This window comes from Medicago truncatula, chromosome 8 (assembly GCF_003473485.1).
Source record: "Medicago truncatula cultivar Jemalong A17 chromosome 8, MtrunA17r5.0-ANR, whole genome shotgun sequence".
NCBI lineage: Eukaryota > Viridiplantae > Streptophyta > Magnoliopsida > Fabales > Fabaceae > Medicago > Medicago truncatula.
This window is the reverse complement of record NC_053049.1, coordinates 42,347,306-42,366,357: the sequence shown is the minus strand read 5'-3', so window position 1 is coordinate 42,366,357 and position 19,052 is coordinate 42,347,306. Positions and strand designations below refer to the sequence as shown.

Genomic DNA, 19,052 nt, shown 5'->3' with positions numbered 1-19,052 from the left:
TTATAAATTATAAATATATATATATATAGTCAGGCAACAGAAGGGAAGAAGAGATCTCGTGTCAAGTGTAAAGATTTGTAACTTTGAAGTTTGAACCCTAGTCAACCCTGACACCACCTACCTTCATCAGTCATCAGTGTTGGCTTTAAGAATAAAAAATGGACTTAAGTGTGTGTTTGGTTGGTGAAGGGCATCAACTCATGTTAAGTCACCGTAAAAAAAACTCACATAAGTGAGCAGGTCATATATAACAAGGTTTTAAACTAGAATGCAGATCCTCTCCATTTCCTTAGAAAATTGAGATCTCAATTTCTTTACATGGTGTGGTGTGCTGCTACACAAATACTAACTTATTATTACCACTAATAGTCATTTCTACATCATGGACCTTGTACCGTTGTCACGCCACTCCAACACCTCTATTTTGTGAAATCCATTTGATCCCTCATTTTGAAGTGCTTTACTGTCTCGTCCCACCACCGTAACATATTTCAGATAATTTATGTATCCATATATATATATATATATATATATATATAACAGTCAAAAAGAGTATCTTTTCGCAACTAAAAACAAACAAAAATGACATTTGCAAAAACCAAATTATTTATAGGGCCAATGAATATAGATTTCAAAGCATATACCATTATATAGAAAAACTATTCTTTTATCGATAGTATGAAAAGGAGAATATTTTTTTACAAGTCTTATTCAAACACATATATCAATATCAACCAGAAAGGCGATAAGTGGGAATGGCAGTTAAATGATTTGCCCTAGGCATAGTAAGTCCAAACTCCTCTGTCATATCCAAATCACTTGGTAACATATGATTAGGCAATTTCCAATCAAAGCAATGCACAAGTTGAGCCACCACCAAACGAATCACAGTTAGGCCTAATTGCAATCCAGGACAACCCCTTCTACCAGACCCAAATGGTATGAGCTGAAAATCACGTCCTCTAACATCTATATTGCTTTCTTCAAATCTCTCTGGCCAAAACATTTCTGGATCAGTCCAAGCATTTGGGTCTCTCATAACTGACCATGAATTCACAATGACCCTTGCTTTTTTAGGTATGAAAAAATCTTCAACCATGCAATCTTCCAAGGATTGATGTGGTATTAATAAGGGTGCCACTGGATGGAGCCTAAGGCTTTCTTTTATAGCCATATCCAAATACTCCAACTTTTCCAAATCTGATTCTTCCACTTTTCTCTTCATACCCACCACAGTTTCCAACTCGTTTTGAACTTTTTTCATTACAATTGGATTCTTTATTAGTTCTGAAATTGCCCACTCAATTGCTGTTGCAGAAGTATCCATTGAACCTGCTAGCATATCCTATGAAAAATTAACATGTAAAAAGTTAATGGTGTGACAACTAGTTGTAAAAATCATGTAAAGAACCAAAAAAATTCTTATTCTTATGCCTTAATAGTGTGACAAATAGACATGTGAAATTTTCAGATGATATGATACAGTTACTATGTTATGTAAGCATGTATAACCTATGAAGAAAAACATTAGTAACAAAGCATGATGAGAATTAAGCTCAACTATATGTTACCAGTAGAATAGCTTTGATATTGGGTCGTTCAATACGGTATTCAGATTCTTGAGTACCAAGAAATCCCAACATAACATCCACAAAATCCTTATTCTTATCATCTTTGTAATCTGATTGGATATGCTCGTCAATAATTTTCTCAAAAAAATCATCAAAGATTTTTCCAATTGCCTTCATCCGCCTAGTTAGTCCTTGTAAATCAAGCGATCCAACATAAGGAATATAATCACCAATATTAGGAGTAGCTGCTAAATGCATTCCCTCTTGCATAACAGCCTTAAACCCTTTCTCATCCAAATCCTTATCTATATACTTTTTCCCTAAAACCATTCTACAACTCATATCAGCCGCGAGTGTAGAAACTTTAGCACTTAAATCAACCTTTGTTCCGTCATTAGCTTTTAGAAACATTATCAATAGGTCAAGTTCTTGTTCCCTCATGGTTTTAAATGAATTTATTTTTGCATGGCTCAACAATTCTAAAGTGCACATTTTTCTCATATTTCGCCAATAAGAACCATATTCACCAAAACTCAAGTTCCTCTGGTCCCAAGAGATTATTTTTGCTGCCAAATGAGGTGGTCTACTTGCAAAGACAAGATCATGAGTTTTGAGGAAAAGTTCAGCTGCTTGAGGTGATGAAACAACTATGGTTGGTATTAAACCTAAGCGTAAGTGCATGATTGGTCCATATTTTTGGGATAGTTGGTGAAGATCACGATGAGGGTTTGCACCTAATTTTAGAAGGCTGCCTAAAATTGGTAATCCTTTTGGACCTGGTGGTAATTTCTTTGCTTTGGTCTTGTTTCCCCATAGCAGTAGAAAGGCAAGAGAAACTAGAAAAATTGATATACAAATCAAAATCATGATGATAAGTGCCAAATGCAATGTCTGGCTAATACCGAACCAAAGATGGAGTTATATAATCCAAGTGATGAAAGCAATTGTGTTTTGACAACAAAAAAAAATCTTCTATAGTATCTTTTATTTATAAGAAAATATATACACCATTTTGATGATAATAAAAATGTTAACGTATAATATGTTAACGTGACATGTGGAAGTGGAAGTGCATGTAGATTGTAATTGCAGTCAGTGTTTTGTAGTGAAGTTAAATGACTTCGGCCTGCACAAGATAGCGGCAAGAAAGACACTTTGGACAAGTAATTGTAACTATGCTAGAAGGATATGTTTTGTTCATTTTTAATAAATGCTTAGATATTTGTTTGTATCTAAAGATGTAGGCGGATATCCCAATCTATCCACCATTCAACCGCCATTCAGTCCAATTGTACAACTAAATTTTTGTCCTATGCTCACAAAATTTGGTCACATTCACACGTTTGACGATCATTCGATCAAACTTAAATGATCCATATTTATAGAAGTTTTGAGTATCTTTTAAAGTAAAAATACCTGACTTAAAGTTAGGACCATCCAATCATGATTCAAGCGGATGTGTTGAATGCGTCCATGGCAAAATGTTGGATGTTGAGAACCTTGGTACACAATCACACATTTTGTACTCAAAATGTTGGATGTTGAGAACTTTGTTAAATCACATCTCAACTTTTTGTCCCACATATAAGTGTCTAAAATACCAAAATAGTCTTTTACCTACCAAAATTTGTATAAGAACAAAAAATATTCGACACCATAAAAGTTTGTTTTGTGTTGTTCTATCTTGTGTTGTTTGTCCTGTCCTTACTGTTTAGCATATCAAATGCACCCTCGATGATTATTGAATTGGTGATAGAGGACAAAAAAAAAACAAGTCTTATTCAAACATAAATATCAACGGCAGCTATACATTGTCCTTTATAATCTATTTGAATTGATTTGTTAAAGGTTATTATTGGCATAAACACTTGTGAGATTGATTGAGAGAATCTATATAAATAACTTATGACATATTTATAAATTGTCTAAACGAACTTAAGAAAACAACTTATAACTTAAATGAAAACAGTTTAACTTTCTTTTATATTGTGGTATTGAAATAGCTTGTTACAAGTAATTATAAGATAAACATTTATGTTTTTTTTAACAAACAAAATAAACATTTATGTTATAAGCCCTTAATTATCAACTTGTATAAACAAAGACTTAATCTAATTGTTGTCCCTGCAAAGACGATAAGCAGGGATGGCAATTAGATTATTGGCTCTAGGCATAGTAAGACCAAAATCCTCTGTCATATCCAAATCACTTGGTAACATATGATTAGGCAATTTCCAATCAAAGCAATGCACAAGTTGAGCCACCACCAAACGAATCACAGTTAGACCTAATTGTAATCCAGGACAACCTCTTCTACCTGAGCCAAATGGTATGAGCTGAAAATCACGTCCTTTAACATCTATATTGTTTCCTTCAAACCTCTCTGGCCAAAACTTTTCTGGATCAGTCCAAGCATTTGGATCTCTCATAATTGACCATGCATTCACAATGACCCTTGATTTTTTAGGTATGAATAAGTCTTCAACCATGCAATCTTCCAAGGATTGGTATGGAATTAATAAGGGTGCCACTGGATGGAGCCTAAGACTTTCTTTTATTACCATTTCCAAATACTTCAACTTGTCCAAATCTGATTCTTCCACTTTTCTCTTCATACCCACCACAGTTTCCAACTCCTTTTGAACATTTTTCATCACTCTTGGATTCTTTAGTAGTTCTGAAATTGCCCACTCAATTGCTGTTGCTGAAGTATCCATTGAACCTCCTAGCATATCCTATACAAATGAACATATAAATAGTATGACACCTATTTTTTTTTTTTTTTAATAAGAGTGTTACACCTAGTTGTAAAAATCATGTGGAGAACAACAAAATTCTTAAAAATGGTCTCAACAAGTGTAACTCATCTGCACAAAAATAACTCGTAAGATAAGAATGATTCAAACAATATAATAAGCCCTTGAACGATATGAAGTGTGGACTAATGCGACTGTCGAGGACGTATGACCTAACTTACGCCAAACTCAAATCATTTTTTTAAAATATCAAGACAAGAGCTTTTTTAAAAGTATATTTGGCTAAAAATGTTTGATTACATGCCACTGTAAAGATCTTTTAGATTTGTTAATGTATTAAGTGTAAGTTAGAAGTCTCATATTAGATGAAAAAATAGATGTTGAACAAAATACAGATGAAACAATCTATATATCTAATGTCTTAAAATTTCTGATGAAAATGTGGTGTTAAAATTCACTTGTGTGGTGGTTCTTAGTTCAATGTGTTGATCCGGTACTTTAAACTCCTTAGAAATACAAACAAGATCTACCAGATCGACACATTTAGTGAATATAAATAATATTTTTTATCACTTTTATTCTTAATCAATTTTACCTTGTGTTAAATCATAAATTTGACAACATTTTATGTATTAAACATATCGGCCTACATCAATCGTTAGGTATTTAAAAAATTATTATAAAAAAGAATTGAAATAGGATGTCATAGAGAATTAAAATCCCTAAATGGTCATGTTAGATACTAAAATGAAATTTAGTCTTTATGATCTATTAGCTTGTTAGTTTATTTATGAAAGCCTATACCACTAATAGTTATTTATATGAAGAAAGAAATAGATATGTGAAATTTTGAGATGATAAGATGCATTGTCACAAACAACTACGATGTTATGTACCTCTCAAAAAATTACGATGTTATGTAAACATGTAATTTTTATGAAAAAATACAACAAAGTATGATGAAAATTAAGATCGACTATGTTTACCAGCATAATGGCTTTGATATCGTTTCTTTCAATACGATATTCAGATTCTTCGGTACCAACAAAACCCAACATAACATCTACAAAATCCTTAGTCTTATCATCTTTATTGTCAGATTGGATATGCTCATCAATAATTTTGTCAAAAAAATCATCAAAGATTTTTCTAATTGCCTTCATACGCCTAGTTAGTCCCTGTAGATCAAATTGTCCAAGATAAGGAATCTAATCACCAATATTAGGAGTTGCAGATAAATGCATTGTCTCTAGCATCACAGCCTTAAACCCTTTCTCATCCAAATCATCATCCGTATATTTTTTCCCCAAAACCATTCTACAACTCATATCAGCAGTGAGTGTAGAAACCTTGGTGCTTAAATCAACCTTTGTTCTATCATTGGCTTTTTCTCTTAAAAACTTTATCAATAGGTCAAGTTCTTGTTCCCTCATGGTTTTAAATGAATTTATTTTTGCATGGCTCAACAATTCTAAAGTGCACATTTTTCTCATGTTTCGCCAATAAGAACCATATTCACCAAAACTCAAGTTCCTCCGATCCCAACCGATGATTTTTGCTGCCTCAATTGGTGGTCTGCTTGCAAAGACAAGATCATGAGTCTTGAGGAAAAGTTCAGCTGCTTGAGGTGAAGAAACAACTATGATTGGTACTAAACCTAAACGTAAGTGCATAATTGGTCCATATTTTTGGGATAGTTTGTGAAGATCACGATGAGGGTTTGGTCCTAGTTTTAGAAGACTACCCAAAATTGGTAATCCTTTTGGACCTGGTGGCAATTTCTTTGCTTTTTTCTTACTTCCCCATAGCCATAGGGAAGCAAGAGAAACTAGCAAAATTGGTATGTAAATCAAAACCATGATAACTGTTATGGGAGAGTTTAAATTGCTTTTGCAAAGAGTATTATTTCGCTGGCGTGGTGCTAAGTGCCAAAAGCAACTTGGCTAATACAGAACTAGAGATGGGGTTATATATAGCATGTGTGTTTGGTTAGAATTGATTAGGTAAAGTTGATTTTAGTTAACACTGGATCTCACTAAATGTAAAGTGATATGTGTTTAGATGCATTTATGTAAAAATGAGTTGAATTATAAATTTGTGTATAAAATAAAATCAATCTACATAAAAAAGTAAAATAAAATCCGATTTTGAGGTTAAAAGTAATCCAAACTGCAAAATAAAAAATTTATAATCCAAACTGCAAAGTGAAAAAACATACAATTTAATTGACTTTTAAAATAAAATTCAAATCAAATCAAAACTACTCATGACAAAGGTTCAAACCAAAATTGCTTTAGATTTTGTACAAAAATATTATAAAAATTGAAACAAACCAAAACTACTCTTGATAAGGATTCAAATCTATATTTTTCACATAAAGTAAACCAAACAAGTCGTTACACATCTACAACAAAATTAGCATTAACCTAACACTTGGTCAAGAAAAACATTTGCCTGATACAATTAATTGGGAGTAAATAGTCAATTTTCCCCCGAAATTGTAAGTTTCGTCAATTACCTTCTGAAATTAACAAAACTTCAATTACCCCCCTGAAATTGCATAACATTAATCAATTTACCCCTCCGTCAAATTTTTCAGTTAACTGTTTACGGTTATGATCAAATACCCCCCCTGAAATTTTGCACTTATGTGCAAAATGCCTCCTAAACTTAAAATTTTAGATTTTATTTCTTACCAAAAATCATACATTTAGTTCTTCAAGTAGTATATTATACCTATTGTCATAAAAATTCTATTCACAAGAAAATGAATGAATATATGCCAAAGAATGTACAGCATTTTCATTCATATTTCATATTTATCAACAAGCCTTGTTTCTTCTTCCTTCTGCAGATATTAACATATGGACACACAATTATCAAAGACGTGTGTATTTTATGACTGCATACTCTAACATAATTACCAACTTGTGTAAAAAAAGAGTCTTCTATATATGTATATATTTAAAACACATGAGAGTAACATACATTCCATAAAGATTTATATGACCAATAGCTGCATAAACATACATTTCATACATATTTATATGATCAATAATTGTTAATTTGTTTGCCTTTAATATCTTTTGAGTCAAGGATAAAAAAAAATATAAATTTTCAAAATTAGGGGGCATTTTGCACATAAGTGCAAAATTTCAGGGGGTTATTTGATCATAACCGTAAACAGTTAACAGAAAAATTTGACGGAGGGGGTAAATTGATTAACGTTATGCAATTTCAGGGAGGTAATTGAAGTTTTGTTAATTTCAGAGGGGTAATTGACGAAACCTACAATTTCATGAGAGAAATTGACTATTTACTCAATTAATTGGTTGTGTTGGACCGTACAACCATCTATTTGGGCGGGATAAAGACCCTAATCAGAAATTAATTATGGAAAAGATCTTTCAAAAATTTTAAAATACCTAGTCAGATTATATTATTATCTAAATCATATACCATCTCTACAAAACCGCACTACGGTTTTGGGATAATATGATCAACTAAGACAATGACATATGTAATTTTTGTTTGGAGGGTGGGGGGTTGAGAGAGGTGCAATAAAAACACCACCATAAAGTGTAATTACAATCAAATGAAATGTGTAAAATGTATTAATCACATCATAAATTGTCCAAACCTTACTTTTAAAGTCATATGACATGTTTTAGATTATATAATACAAAAAAACATGTCCATATTGCGGTTTAAACGTGTGCTTTGGAGAATTTAACTTCTTTTAAATTATATAATTTGAATCATGTTTATAACACAAAAAATAGAAAAATATATCATGAAATCAAAGTATAAAACAACGACAAAAATGAAACCTAACAATTTCAACAACAAAATATAACAATGGAATTAAACATAAACACAATCACGAATCAACCCAAAACTAAATTCTTGTTTAATCTGTTAGATCGTTGTACAAATTGACATTTTTTTTGTGTAAAAAAAGATACATATTTTAATTTTTTTTTAGTGGTCAGGATTTGAACCCAGACCTTGCATATTTTTATACATCGTCCACACCAACTGAGCTAAGTTTACGAGGACAAACATATTTTGAAAATAAAAAGGTTATTAGTTCTTAAAAAAAAGGTTATTTGTTGACAATGGCACACATGTTTTTTTAAGGAGAAACATAAAGAAAGGCCAGAAACATGCACTTTAACAGACATTCTATTAAAATTCATGTGGTTCCACTAAATTTTAAGTGCGTGTTAAAATATAGGTTTAATTGCAGTTTTGGTCCTCTTATTTTTATCCTTTTGTAGAATTGATCCCCATATTTTAAAATTCGACAGTTTTGGTCCCTGCATCATATTTTTTAACCATAAAAATGTAATGTGATAAATTTTAAATATTTTAGAATATGATCTAGAGATGGAAAAAGATCACCATCGATGAAATTGTAACGAAATTTCCTAGAAAATTTCATTTAAAACATATCATATCACAATATTTTAGACAAAATATTTGATAGAGGGACCAAAATTGTCTAATTAAAATTGGAACTTAAGTTCCTTTAATTTTTTTTTTTTTTTTTTACTTTGTAACCCTACCAAAAAAATAGAGAGACTAATTTCACAAAAGGATAAAAATAAGGGATCAAACTGCAATTAAGTCTAAAATATATCTTCCTACCATTTCTCAAAAACATATCCTCTCAATTGGAGAGAAAACAACACAACAGTAACACAGTATTCTCCATCTTCCCATTCAACAATTTTCATCTTTCATAATTCATTCAATTCTTGATCCCTATTGCCAGCAATGTCTTCTATCTCTTTCTCCACTCCTTCTTCTTCTTATTACCCATTTCCTAAGATTCATTACCCTCCATACATTACCATACCCACCCGAATTTCGTGCGTGTCGAACCCGACCCGTATAAATAGGAAGCAAACCACCGACCAATCCGAAACTCAAGAGCTGGTTCGTTTGCTCACTCGGAAGATAAGCGACAAAGAGCCATTACTGAAAACATTGAACAAATATGTGAAGCTTGTCAGAACCGAACATTGTTTCTTGCTCTTTGAAGAACTTGGCAAACATGATAAATGGCTTCAATGCCTTGAGGTTCCTTTTCTTTCCCTATATCCCTCTTTTCAATTGTTAACGATAAACTGTGTTGTTTTTTTATTATACTCAACTTTTGTTACATTGCATGTTTTATATTTTATTTTTACAGTGTTTTTTTTTATTATGTCAATACAATCTCTCTTGGTGATACAAAATAATATTTTGCTGAACAACCAATTCCAACGACGATTTGCTGGTTAATGTAGTTCAAACATTATTACATTCGGTTAATGATTAATGAATACAACAAGGGATATCAATTTATTAATCACGATTTTAAATGTCATTAACCACGATTTTCACGATATACATGATATCTTTTAACCACAATTTGTGTTTAGATATACACTTCAAAGTCATGGTTAATGACGTTTAAAATCGTTGTCAATTGTGCTCAGATGGTTGATGAGTTGCAACACCTTGTTATATGATTATATTCCTTAATCATTTATTGAACATAATTAACCATGTATTCATACTGTTTTAACCATCCAATCCAAATTATCTACAAAATGATAATGTCAATGATTGGCTGTATGTGACTTAAGAGTAGTGATGTTTGGAATTCAGGTTTTCAGATGGATGCAGAGACAACGATGGTATATTGCGGATAATGGGGTTTACTCAAAACTCATATCAGTTATGGGAAAGAAAGGGCAAATCAGGCTGGCTATGTGGCTTTTCTCAGAGATGCGGAACACTGGCTGTCGCCCGGATACTTCTGTGTATAATTCACTTATCTCTGCCCACCTTCATTCGCGAGACAAGTCAAAGGCTTTGGTCAAAGCTCTTGGATACTTTGAGAAGATGAAAACAACTGAACGGTGCAAGCCAAACATCGTTACGTACAATATTCTTCTGAGAGCTTTTGCTCAGGCTCGAGATGTGAATCAAGTGAACTATCTGTTCAAAGATCTCGATGAGAGTTCTGTTTCACCGGACATTTACACTTTCAATGGTGTCATGGATGGATATGGAAAAAATGGGATGATCCGAGAAATGGAATCGGTGCTTGTTCGAATGAAGAGTAATCAGGTTAAGCTTGACTTGATTACCTACAATTTGCTCATTGATTCATATGGGAAAAAGCAGCAATTTGATAAGATGGAACAAGTATTTAAAAGTTTATCACGCTCCAAGGAAAAACCAACACTGCCTACATTCAACTCAATGATTTTGAACTATGGGAAGGCGCGGCTAAAGGATAAAGCAGAAAATGTTTTCCAAAATATGACTGACATGGGTTATACACCGAGTTTTGTTACGCACGAGAGTCTCATCCATATGTACGGCTTATGCGGTTGTGTCTCTAACGCTGTAGAATTGTTCGATCAACTGATTGAGTCAAAAGTTCCAATAAAAGTTTCAACTCTAAATGCTATGCTTGACGTTTACTGCATAAATGGTTTGCAACAAGAAGCAGATTCACTGTTTACAAGGGCAAAAAGCATAAAAATATTTCCGGATGCAACAACATATAAACTTCTTTATAAGGCATACACTAAAGCAAATTCCAAGGAGCTATTAGATAAATTACTAAAGCAAATGGATAAAGATAGTGTTATCCCTAATAAGAGGTTCTTCTTGGATGCTTTGGGTGCTATTGGATCTTCAACGGAAAAGTCAGGATCTGCAAATGCTGGAACTGGTTCAAGTAGACCGCAAAAGTTTGTAAAAACTCAACTGGAAACATAGTTGGCAATTCGCACCAAGAATTTATTGGTGTAACCATAACTTTCATACAAGCTGCTCAGTTCACTTGTGAGGTGGTATGCTAGCTATATCACTTTGCCATAATCTCTCTTCAGTCCTCACTCTATTTTACATTGCACGGATTCCTCTGAAGAATGGGTTCTCGTTTGGTCCTTATGTGACATCATGTTTTCTTTTTTAAATTATAGGTAAATATCAACTATAAGATTTCACACTTATAGTATTTAATTTATCTTAACTTCTGTGTACATGATCATTATGTTACTACTCCCTCCGTCCCATAATAACTGAGTCATTTGCAAAAAAAAAGTGTCCCAAAATAACTGAACCATTTCACTTTTTGATACAATATTAATTACTTTTTTCCCTTTATAACTCTAATCAATACTACTTTCATCATTTCCAATTCAATATATTCCACTTTACATTTATGACAGTGGAGAATGCACTAATACTTAACAAGTGCACTTAAAACTATTTTTTCTCTCTCCTTCATTTATACATTTTTCTTAATACGTGTGAAATGAGCTTTTGGCTCAGTTAATCTGGGACGGAGGGAGTATTACTTAATTCATTGAATCTCCACCCTTATTTATTACAATTGTGTCATTTCCTTGAAATTAGATGCTTCATCTTGGATGATATAACTCCCTGAAAGTTAATATTCATATGACAAAAGAAACAAGAATAAATAAGAGAATGATGTATGCTTATTTTCCATAGTGGTATGTAGTGTTTCATTATTACTCGTCATCACCATGATATGTTTCGTAAACTATGATATGAATGATGTCTATGCAACCACGGAGGATACTCCGGGAAACAAAAGAAACTATATATGAAAACTATCGTATGATCAAACAAATATTGTTTTAAAGAATATTGCCTAAAAGAGGAACTTTTGTGACTTAAGTTCAGCAGCCTTCCTCTAGCCACTTACCATGATTACCTTTATTGGGGTCTATGCTTAATTTGTTTAGCTCACTGCCATGGACATCTCCCATGCTCACTGTTCTTTGCTTTTCAGAAAATATTGTTGATATTTTTTCCTTTACATCTTCCACTCTCAAGATCTATTTATTATGCGTCAGTCTTTTGATCAACACGTTTGTTTGAGTTGATTTTTTCATGGTATTATGAAAACAACAGAATATTGTTTTAACATTCGTGTATTATGCTCAGTTGCTCACTGCCCTTTTTCCCCCCTTCTGCTGTGTCGGTTATTCTTAATATGCCTTCTTGTCTATTCATTGCAAGTTGTCTGGTTTAAAATGAAGCACAGGCATATCGTAGATGTTTCTGGATCCTAATGCTTAACATGCTTCAGGTGTAATTTGTGATAAGAAAAAGTGTCATCCAAATTTCTGAGTTGATTTGGTGTGTAGAGAAGACTTATGAAGGATGGAGAATAATTTAGTAGAGGTAGAGAAAGACAGAAAAAAAATACTATATATTTTTTTGAAGCGAAAGAAAAAAAAAAACTATAGTTGTCAAAACATTAGGAGGTTTTGATTAAAATATCGTATTGTTAGACATGATTTGTGATGGGATATTATGGCATCATTTGATTTATGCATTTAACCCCACTTAGACAAAAAAAAAAACTCTTTGGTAGCTGTATTTCCTCTAAGAAATGAGAAGTTTTTTCTCTCCCTGTTTGCATTTTCCTTAAAGATATAATTTTGTGTGAATATCTTTTCTATCTAATATATTTGGAAGAATTTGTTGAGTGGATGCTTAATCCACTACTTTCTGGTTTGGTGTGACAGGTTGGAATATTTATTTTTATACCTTTTGTTGTTACAAATACAATAACCATTGATTAAGTTTCCTCTGGGTTCACTTTTGTCGATAGGTGTAAGGTATTTTCTGCACAATATCCCTTGTCTTTGGGGTTACTATGGTCTATGAAGAGAATGCTTCAGACCTAACATCTGCCAAACTAATTAGTTGATAACCAAGCCAAAAGAGTGGACTAGCTGCCGAAGGGATAATGAGGTAAATATGTGACTTATAAATGAAGTCTTTATCAATGACTATGTTGATTATTCAGGGGCAATTATCATACTGCTGCAATATGAAAAGGCTAACTTGAAATGTTTTATGGACGATACTGAAATCGATGAATTAATAATGTAATATAATACAATTTCTGGAAATATTAGTTGTGTTAGCTCTAAGATATTTGCATGATTGGACTTCTCGAATATGTAAGTATTGTTTTCGAAAATACACCCCGACTTGGGTGTTGGCGCGTCAAGCTCAATGACGTAAAAGAAAGCGCTTGGTGGGAGGTAACTCATCCTTTTCTTATTTCTTTTTGTTTTCAGTATTTATTTCTATTGTTGAGTCAAACAATTTGTCTTTAATTTTCATTTTGGTTTAACTCAGTTGTATCCCCCTATGATGTAATTGTTCTTGCACTTGTTTATTTTTGATGAATTTGCTTGTTTATTGACTTTTTTCAGTTTAGTAACAAACGTTTGTTCAAGTGGTATTCCAAAAGTTCAAAAGGAAGAGTGACTTGTGATTCAAAGGCGAAGTGTACGGCAGTTAAAAATAGGTAGTCACAACTCCACAAAATCTAAACTGTAAGGTTCATGGCCAAATTTTATTTTTCCAATTTACTTATATAGAGTGTTCCATGCTTTTACATTTCTAGAACTTGCATTGTTTCTCTACTATCAATTGATCTTTGTCATTAGCACACTGAGGCAAACGTGTTTGGTCCTGTGAGCCTTTTTGAAGCCTACCATGTTTATATTTGAATTATTATCCTTTTCTTAGTCAAATTGAGCCGGTAGGTTTAGATCTTTTTGTTCGGTGACAAACTACATTACAAGTTTAGAGACTTTTAGGATTTATCCCTTATTGTTTTCTGAGTTAGACATTGTAGAATGTTGCTAAATCTTAAGTTTGGGGTTGCTATTGGAATTTGCAACCAATTAAGTTTGGGGTGGGGTACTAGAGAATAGAGAACAAGAAAAAGAACATTATCATGAACAAATATGCCAAAGTGGTGTATTAAAAAAAAAAAAATAGAATGAAAAAGGGACAAAACATTGAAAATCCGAGTAACTTAAAACTCGATTGTCCCAATTGTTATGAAAAATCTCTAGTACCTTTACGAGAATTGTTGTTCCAAAAGGTGAATGAATGATGGTGTGATTTTGTGCTTTAATTTCCGTAGGAATGCCTAACTCAAATTTTGTGTAGCCTACTTATCCAAATATTATCCCACCTTCACCTAAGCCCCGTTATAACCCTGAAAGACATCAAAGTGTGCATTGACATTGATTTTGATTGACGTTTAGAAACTTTTCAAGCGTATGGTAATATGTAGATTGCATGTCGACTGTGTGTGAACCTTTCATTTTGTTGCATGGAGTTGTGAATTTTTCGGTGGATACAAACAAGTCAAACTAGCTCATCTTTAACTAGTAGGGAGTTGAACTTTTGGGTATTATCGCTTGATCATGTAATTGTTATTTTACTATCAATTGTCAATGTTGCAAAAAAATTTCTTGATAACAAGGAATGGTTCAAGTTTGGGGTTGTGATGACAGTAGTTATTTCGTTATTTTTATTGTAAATTCATGATCTTTTGAATTCACAAGCAAGCTTAAACAGCAAGGAAAACATGAAAAGTTAAAGATTTTGAAGAAAGTAATTTTCTGAAGAATATTGGAGTTCACAGTTATTTTGAGCATGATAAAGTGCGAAAAACAGGAAAAATTGAAGATGCTGAAAAAACGCCAAAAACGTGTCACGATTTGCCAAAACGTGACACGATTTTACCAGACCATAAAAACATGCTCTCGACGTTGGGCAAAACGTGTCACGATTGCAAAAACGTGACACGATTTTTGCAGCTGTTTGTGAGAACATGTCATGATTTTAGGCGAAATTCTGAGCCTATTTAAGCTGAAGTCTATTTTGAAGACAAGGGTTACGAATTGGAGAGAGAAAAGTGCGATTTTGAGACCTAAAGACGGCTAGAAGGGCGATTTCTTCAACCTTGTACTAGTTCATGTATGTTTTAATTCCATTATTGATTATGCTATTTGTAAACTCAATTATGAGTAGCTAAATCTCTTAGAGATTTAGGTCTGAGATGATTCTTTGTAACCCTAATTGAACCATGTTGCTGTGAAACTCTATTTATTGTGAATGACAATCTAGTTTTTATTCAATTCAATTGTTCTTAATGCTTTTTATATATTGACACCATATAAACATGATTTCGTGAGAATGAATGACTACTGACCATAGCTTACGACTTAGACCTAATTGAATTGTTCTAATAAACATAGATAGTCTAGGTTTGGATAATCGTTTATTAGTGATATTAGGTTAACGTACTAAAACTTTCAAAGATTATTAGACCACCTAAGGAATTAGGGGCTGTAGTTTGAGAAGAATGTCCTAACTCAAGAGATTGATTAGGACTATTTTGTTAGCTATCGTGGAACTAGAGAATCATTCATAAGAATATGTGCAATATACCAATTAGGGGAACATAGATGATTCGAAAGACCTGATCGCATCTCTCTCTTTATCTTTTCCAAAACTATCTTTATTTTCTGTTTATTTAATTTTATGCAATCAAAACTACTGCATCGGGCACTAAAATAATTTACACATAACACAGTCCATGTGGATACGAACTTATGCATTTTATTATTTGATAGTTTTAGTATACTTGCTAAAAGTCTATCAGACCTCCTCCCATATTTATTACGATAATGTCTTTTCCTTGAAATTTAATGATTCATCTTGGAAGATATAATATAACTCCCTTAAAGTTAATATTTTAGGGCAACTGAAACCAGAATAAGAGAATGACATGTCTTATTTTCCGCACTGGTAATGTTTCACTACAAGTCATCACCATGATAAGTTTGGTAAACCTTAATTTGAATAATGTCACTGCAGCCGCAGAGGATACCCTGGGAATAAAAGAAACTGTAAAATCTACGATGTTGTATGGGGTTGAATGTTGGATAATTAAGAAAAGATATAAGAGTAAGCTCAGTATTGTAAAGATGTGAATGTTACACTGGTCACACAAGTCAAGATAGGATTAGGCTGATTTTCCTAGCCAAAATTATTCCTCCTTTTTTAGGCATTTTCAAATAAATAATCGTGTGTGAATAATCTCTTTTCTATCTATTTTATTTGGATGAATTTGTTGTGTGGATGCTCAATCCATTAATTTTCTGGTTTGGTGATATGTTGAAATATTTATTTTTATTTATCCTTTAATTTTTTGTTATAAATAACCATGCATTGACTAGGTTTCATCTGGGTTCAATTTTGTTCATAGGTGAAAGGTATTTTCTGCACAGAATCCCTTTTCTTGAGGGTACTGTCTATGAAGAGAATGATTCAGAGGCCTAACAGCTGCTGAAGCTAATTGCTACTATTTGACTAGTTGATATCCAATGAGTGGAAATTTGACTTTCACTAACAAAGATTCGATAAAGCCATTTAGATTAATCTTAAAGCAATCAACCATCAACTTCAGAGATATATGTTGAAGGATAATGAGTGAATCTACCAATGACTTACAAATGAAGTCTTTATCAATGATGGTGTTGATGATCATACTTATGTAATTTGAAATGGAGTGACTTGTAATGTTTTATGGACCGAACTGATAACAATGAATTAATAAAATAATTTGTTGTGTTAGTACTATTTAACTGAGGTATTTGTATGATTGGACTTTCTTGAATATGTAAGTATTTGTTTTAGTCTTTTAGAAGACCATTGCATTTTGATTACTACTTTAAGGAGTCAGTGCCTATTTGTTTATTTTTTTAGTTTGAAGGCTTGAAATAGTTACAAACCAGCACTTCGCGGACAAAGACGAAATTAGTTGATCAATCATTAATATTAAAGAAATCAATCATCTAGATACCAAGATAACGTTGATTTTACATTTTCACTTGTTTGATGCATGCATCAAGGATAAGATACCCACTTTGTGATTCAATGATAAATCTCTCTGCGTCAGTGAGACAATACTGGTGGATCTGCCAAGTTGCCAACAAATCACAAATTCATCGCAACATCAATTCCACCGCCATATCCACATCTACGTATAGAATGATGTATCTGATTTTTTTTTTTGAAGAAGTATCCACTTTTTTTTTAAGATATTTAACTCTTGACTAATACTATTCTTAAAAAGAAAAAACTATTGATTAATAGTTCTGTTGGCTTTTTCAGCTTAACTACATTGCATAATTTATGCAAGAGTTGAGATTCAATTCTAGACATTACATTTATTCACGTAAATTTACAGCCACTAACTTTTATTGAGATTCAATGTAAGAGTATTCTGTGTTATTACATAACATTGTTTTGCACGATAATGTTTACAATACCTGGCGGTGGCTGTTAGATCCTATTCATGGCTATTCGGTGCGGGGATCCTATCGTTTTCTTACTAGTACAGTGATTTGGTGGACAGAACTCTGGATGATGATGTCTGGCATAAACACGTTCCTTCCAAGGTGTCTCTTTTGGCGTGGCGCCTGCTTCGCAATAGACTTCCTACTAAAGATAACTTGGCGCACCGTGGTATTCTTCCTTCAAATTACACGGCATGTGTTGACGGGTGTGCCTCAACCGAATCCACAACACATCTTTTTCTTCATTGCACTTTCTCATGAGAGCTATGGTCTTATGTTTGGAATTGGTTAGGTATCTCTTCCATGTCCACTAGTGAGCTTTGACGTCATTTTACTCAGTTCACTAAGATGGTTGGCATGCCGATATTTTCACATTTATTCTTCAAGATTATTTGGTTTGCAATTAATTGGGTGATTTGGAAGGAGAAGAACAACTAGATATTTCAAAACACGGTACCCACTCCTTTTACTCTCATTGAAAAAGTAAAGTTCAATTCATTATTATGGTTGAAATCAAAACTAGTGGCTTTTGCTTATAGTTATCATGACCGGTGGAAACACCACATTCTTTGCATGGGTGTTCTTCTGTAATTTATTTATTTTCGTCTCTGAATGGTGCTTTAATTGTGGCACCTTGATTGTGTAAATATTTTTTGATATGTCTCCTTTTGCACACCTTATGCGGGTGGCTTCACCGTTCAGTTTGCAATATATCTCATTTTGATTTGTTAAAAACAAAAAGACCAAAGAGCTTTATTTTAATTATACCAACTTTCTAGCATGGACTATAGCAAATAAGCACTAACCTCCTAAAAGAGTAATCAAATGCCATTTTTTTTCCTGAAAAACAAATACTTACATATTCAACAAGTCCAATCACGGAAATACCAAGTGCATGCACAACAAATATTTTCAACAAATCATTGTATCAATCCATTGTTTAAGTTGTTTTGCATAAATAAGTTGTTTTGAATAAGCTGTTTTTGAAAATGAGGTCCTATTAAGCTGTTTTGTATAAATAAGTTGTTTTGAATAAGCGGTTATTGAACATGAGGTCGTAAAAAGCTATTTTGTATGAATAAGTTGTTTTGAATAAGCTGTTTGTGAAAAAGATATCGTATTAAGCTGTTTTGCATAAATAAGCTATTTTGAATAAGCTGTTTTTGAAAAAGAGATCGTATTAAGCTGTTTTGCATAAATAAGTTGTTTAGAATAAGTTGTTTTTGAAAAAGAGGTCGTAATAAGCTGTTTTGTATAAATAAGCTGTTTTGAATAAGCGGGTTTTGAAAGATATCGTATTAAGCTGTTTTGTATAAATAAGTTGTTTTGAATAAGTTATTTTTTAAAAAAAGATCGTAATAATTTGTTTTTCATAAGATAAGTTGTTTTTTAAAAAAATGTCGTAATAAGTTGTTTTGTATAAATAAATTGTTTTTAAAAATTGATTGTAATAAGCTTTTTTTTTTTATATAAATAAGTTGTTTTGAATAAGTTATTTTTTAAAA

The 19,052-nt window shown here is 32.5% G+C and overlaps 4 protein-coding genes across 5 annotated transcripts; 1 reads left to right on the top strand and 3 right to left on the bottom strand.

The window, feature by feature from the left end:
* Window positions 1-612: 612 nt before the first annotated feature.
* On the bottom strand, window positions 613-2,538 carry LOC11427445 (cytochrome P450 71AU50-like). Its single transcript, XM_039828440.1, has 2 exons — window positions 1,572-2,538; window positions 613-1,345 (listed from the first exon to the last, which is right to left on the bottom strand). The coding sequence occupies exons 1-2, from the start codon at window positions 2,436-2,438 to the stop codon at window positions 731-733; spliced, it is 1,482 nt and encodes a 493-aa protein (XP_039684374.1). The 5' UTR covers window positions 2,439-2,538; the 3' UTR covers window positions 613-730.
* A 1,128-nt stretch (window positions 2,539-3,666) lies between these two features.
* LOC11439949 (cytochrome P450 71AU50-like) lies at window positions 3,667-6,254 on the bottom strand. Its single transcript, XM_039829407.1, has 2 exons — window positions 5,314-6,254; window positions 3,667-4,306 (listed from the first exon to the last, which is right to left on the bottom strand). Exons 1-2 carry the CDS (start codon window positions 5,488-5,490, stop codon window positions 3,683-3,685), a joined length of 801 nt encoding a protein of 266 aa, XP_039685341.1. The 5' UTR covers window positions 5,491-6,254; the 3' UTR covers window positions 3,667-3,682.
* On the bottom strand, window positions 5,536-6,186 carry LOC120575789 (cytochrome P450 71AU50-like). Its single transcript, XM_039829188.1, has one exon. It carries the CDS (start codon window positions 6,184-6,186, stop codon window positions 5,536-5,538), a length of 651 nt encoding a protein of 216 aa, XP_039685122.1.
* Window positions 6,255-8,994: 2,740 nt separating the features above from the next.
* LOC11427444 (pentatricopeptide repeat-containing protein At4g39620, chloroplastic) lies at window positions 8,995-14,693 on the top strand. Of its 2 annotated transcripts, XM_024773609.2 has the most exons (4): window positions 8,995-9,412; window positions 9,986-11,316; window positions 12,984-13,422; window positions 13,597-14,693. In XM_024773609.2, the coding sequence occupies exons 1-2, from the start codon at window positions 9,107-9,109 to the stop codon at window positions 11,108-11,110; spliced, it is 1,431 nt and encodes a 476-aa protein (XP_024629377.1). In that variant the 5' UTR covers window positions 8,995-9,106; the 3' UTR covers window positions 11,111-11,316; window positions 12,984-13,422; window positions 13,597-14,693. The 2 variants fall into 2 exon arrangements, with proteins under 2 accessions (XP_024629377.1, XP_003630096.2); XM_003630048.4 differs by having other exon boundaries at window positions 12,984-14,693.
* Window positions 14,694-19,052: the final 4,359 nt, after the last annotated feature.

Coding starts and splice junctions, on each gene's coding strand:
- LOC11427444 (XM_024773609.2), top strand. CDS start 9,107: ATGTCTTCTATCTCTTTCTCCACTCCTTCTTCTTCTTATTACCCATTT. Junction 9,413..9,985: donor AATGGCTTCAATGCCTTGAG/GTTCCTTTTCTT, acceptor TTTGGAATTCAG/GTTTTCAGATGGATGCAGAG.
- LOC11439949 (XM_039829407.1), bottom strand. CDS start 5,490: ATGAAGGCAATTAGAAAAATCTTTGATGATTTTTTTGACAAAATTATT. Junction 4,307..5,313: donor ATATCAAAGCCATTATGCTG/GTAAACATAGTC, acceptor TCATTTGTATAG/GATATGCTAGGAGGTTCAAT.
- LOC11427445 (XM_039828440.1), bottom strand. CDS start 2,438: ATGATTTTGATTTGTATATCAATTTTTCTAGTTTCTCTTGCCTTTCTA. Junction 1,346..1,571: donor ATATCAAAGCTATTCTACTG/GTAACATATAGT, acceptor AATTTTTCATAG/GATATGCTAGCAGGTTCAAT.
- LOC120575789 (XM_039829188.1), bottom strand. CDS start 6,186: ATGGTTTTGATTTACATACCAATTTTGCTAGTTTCTCTTGCTTCCCTA.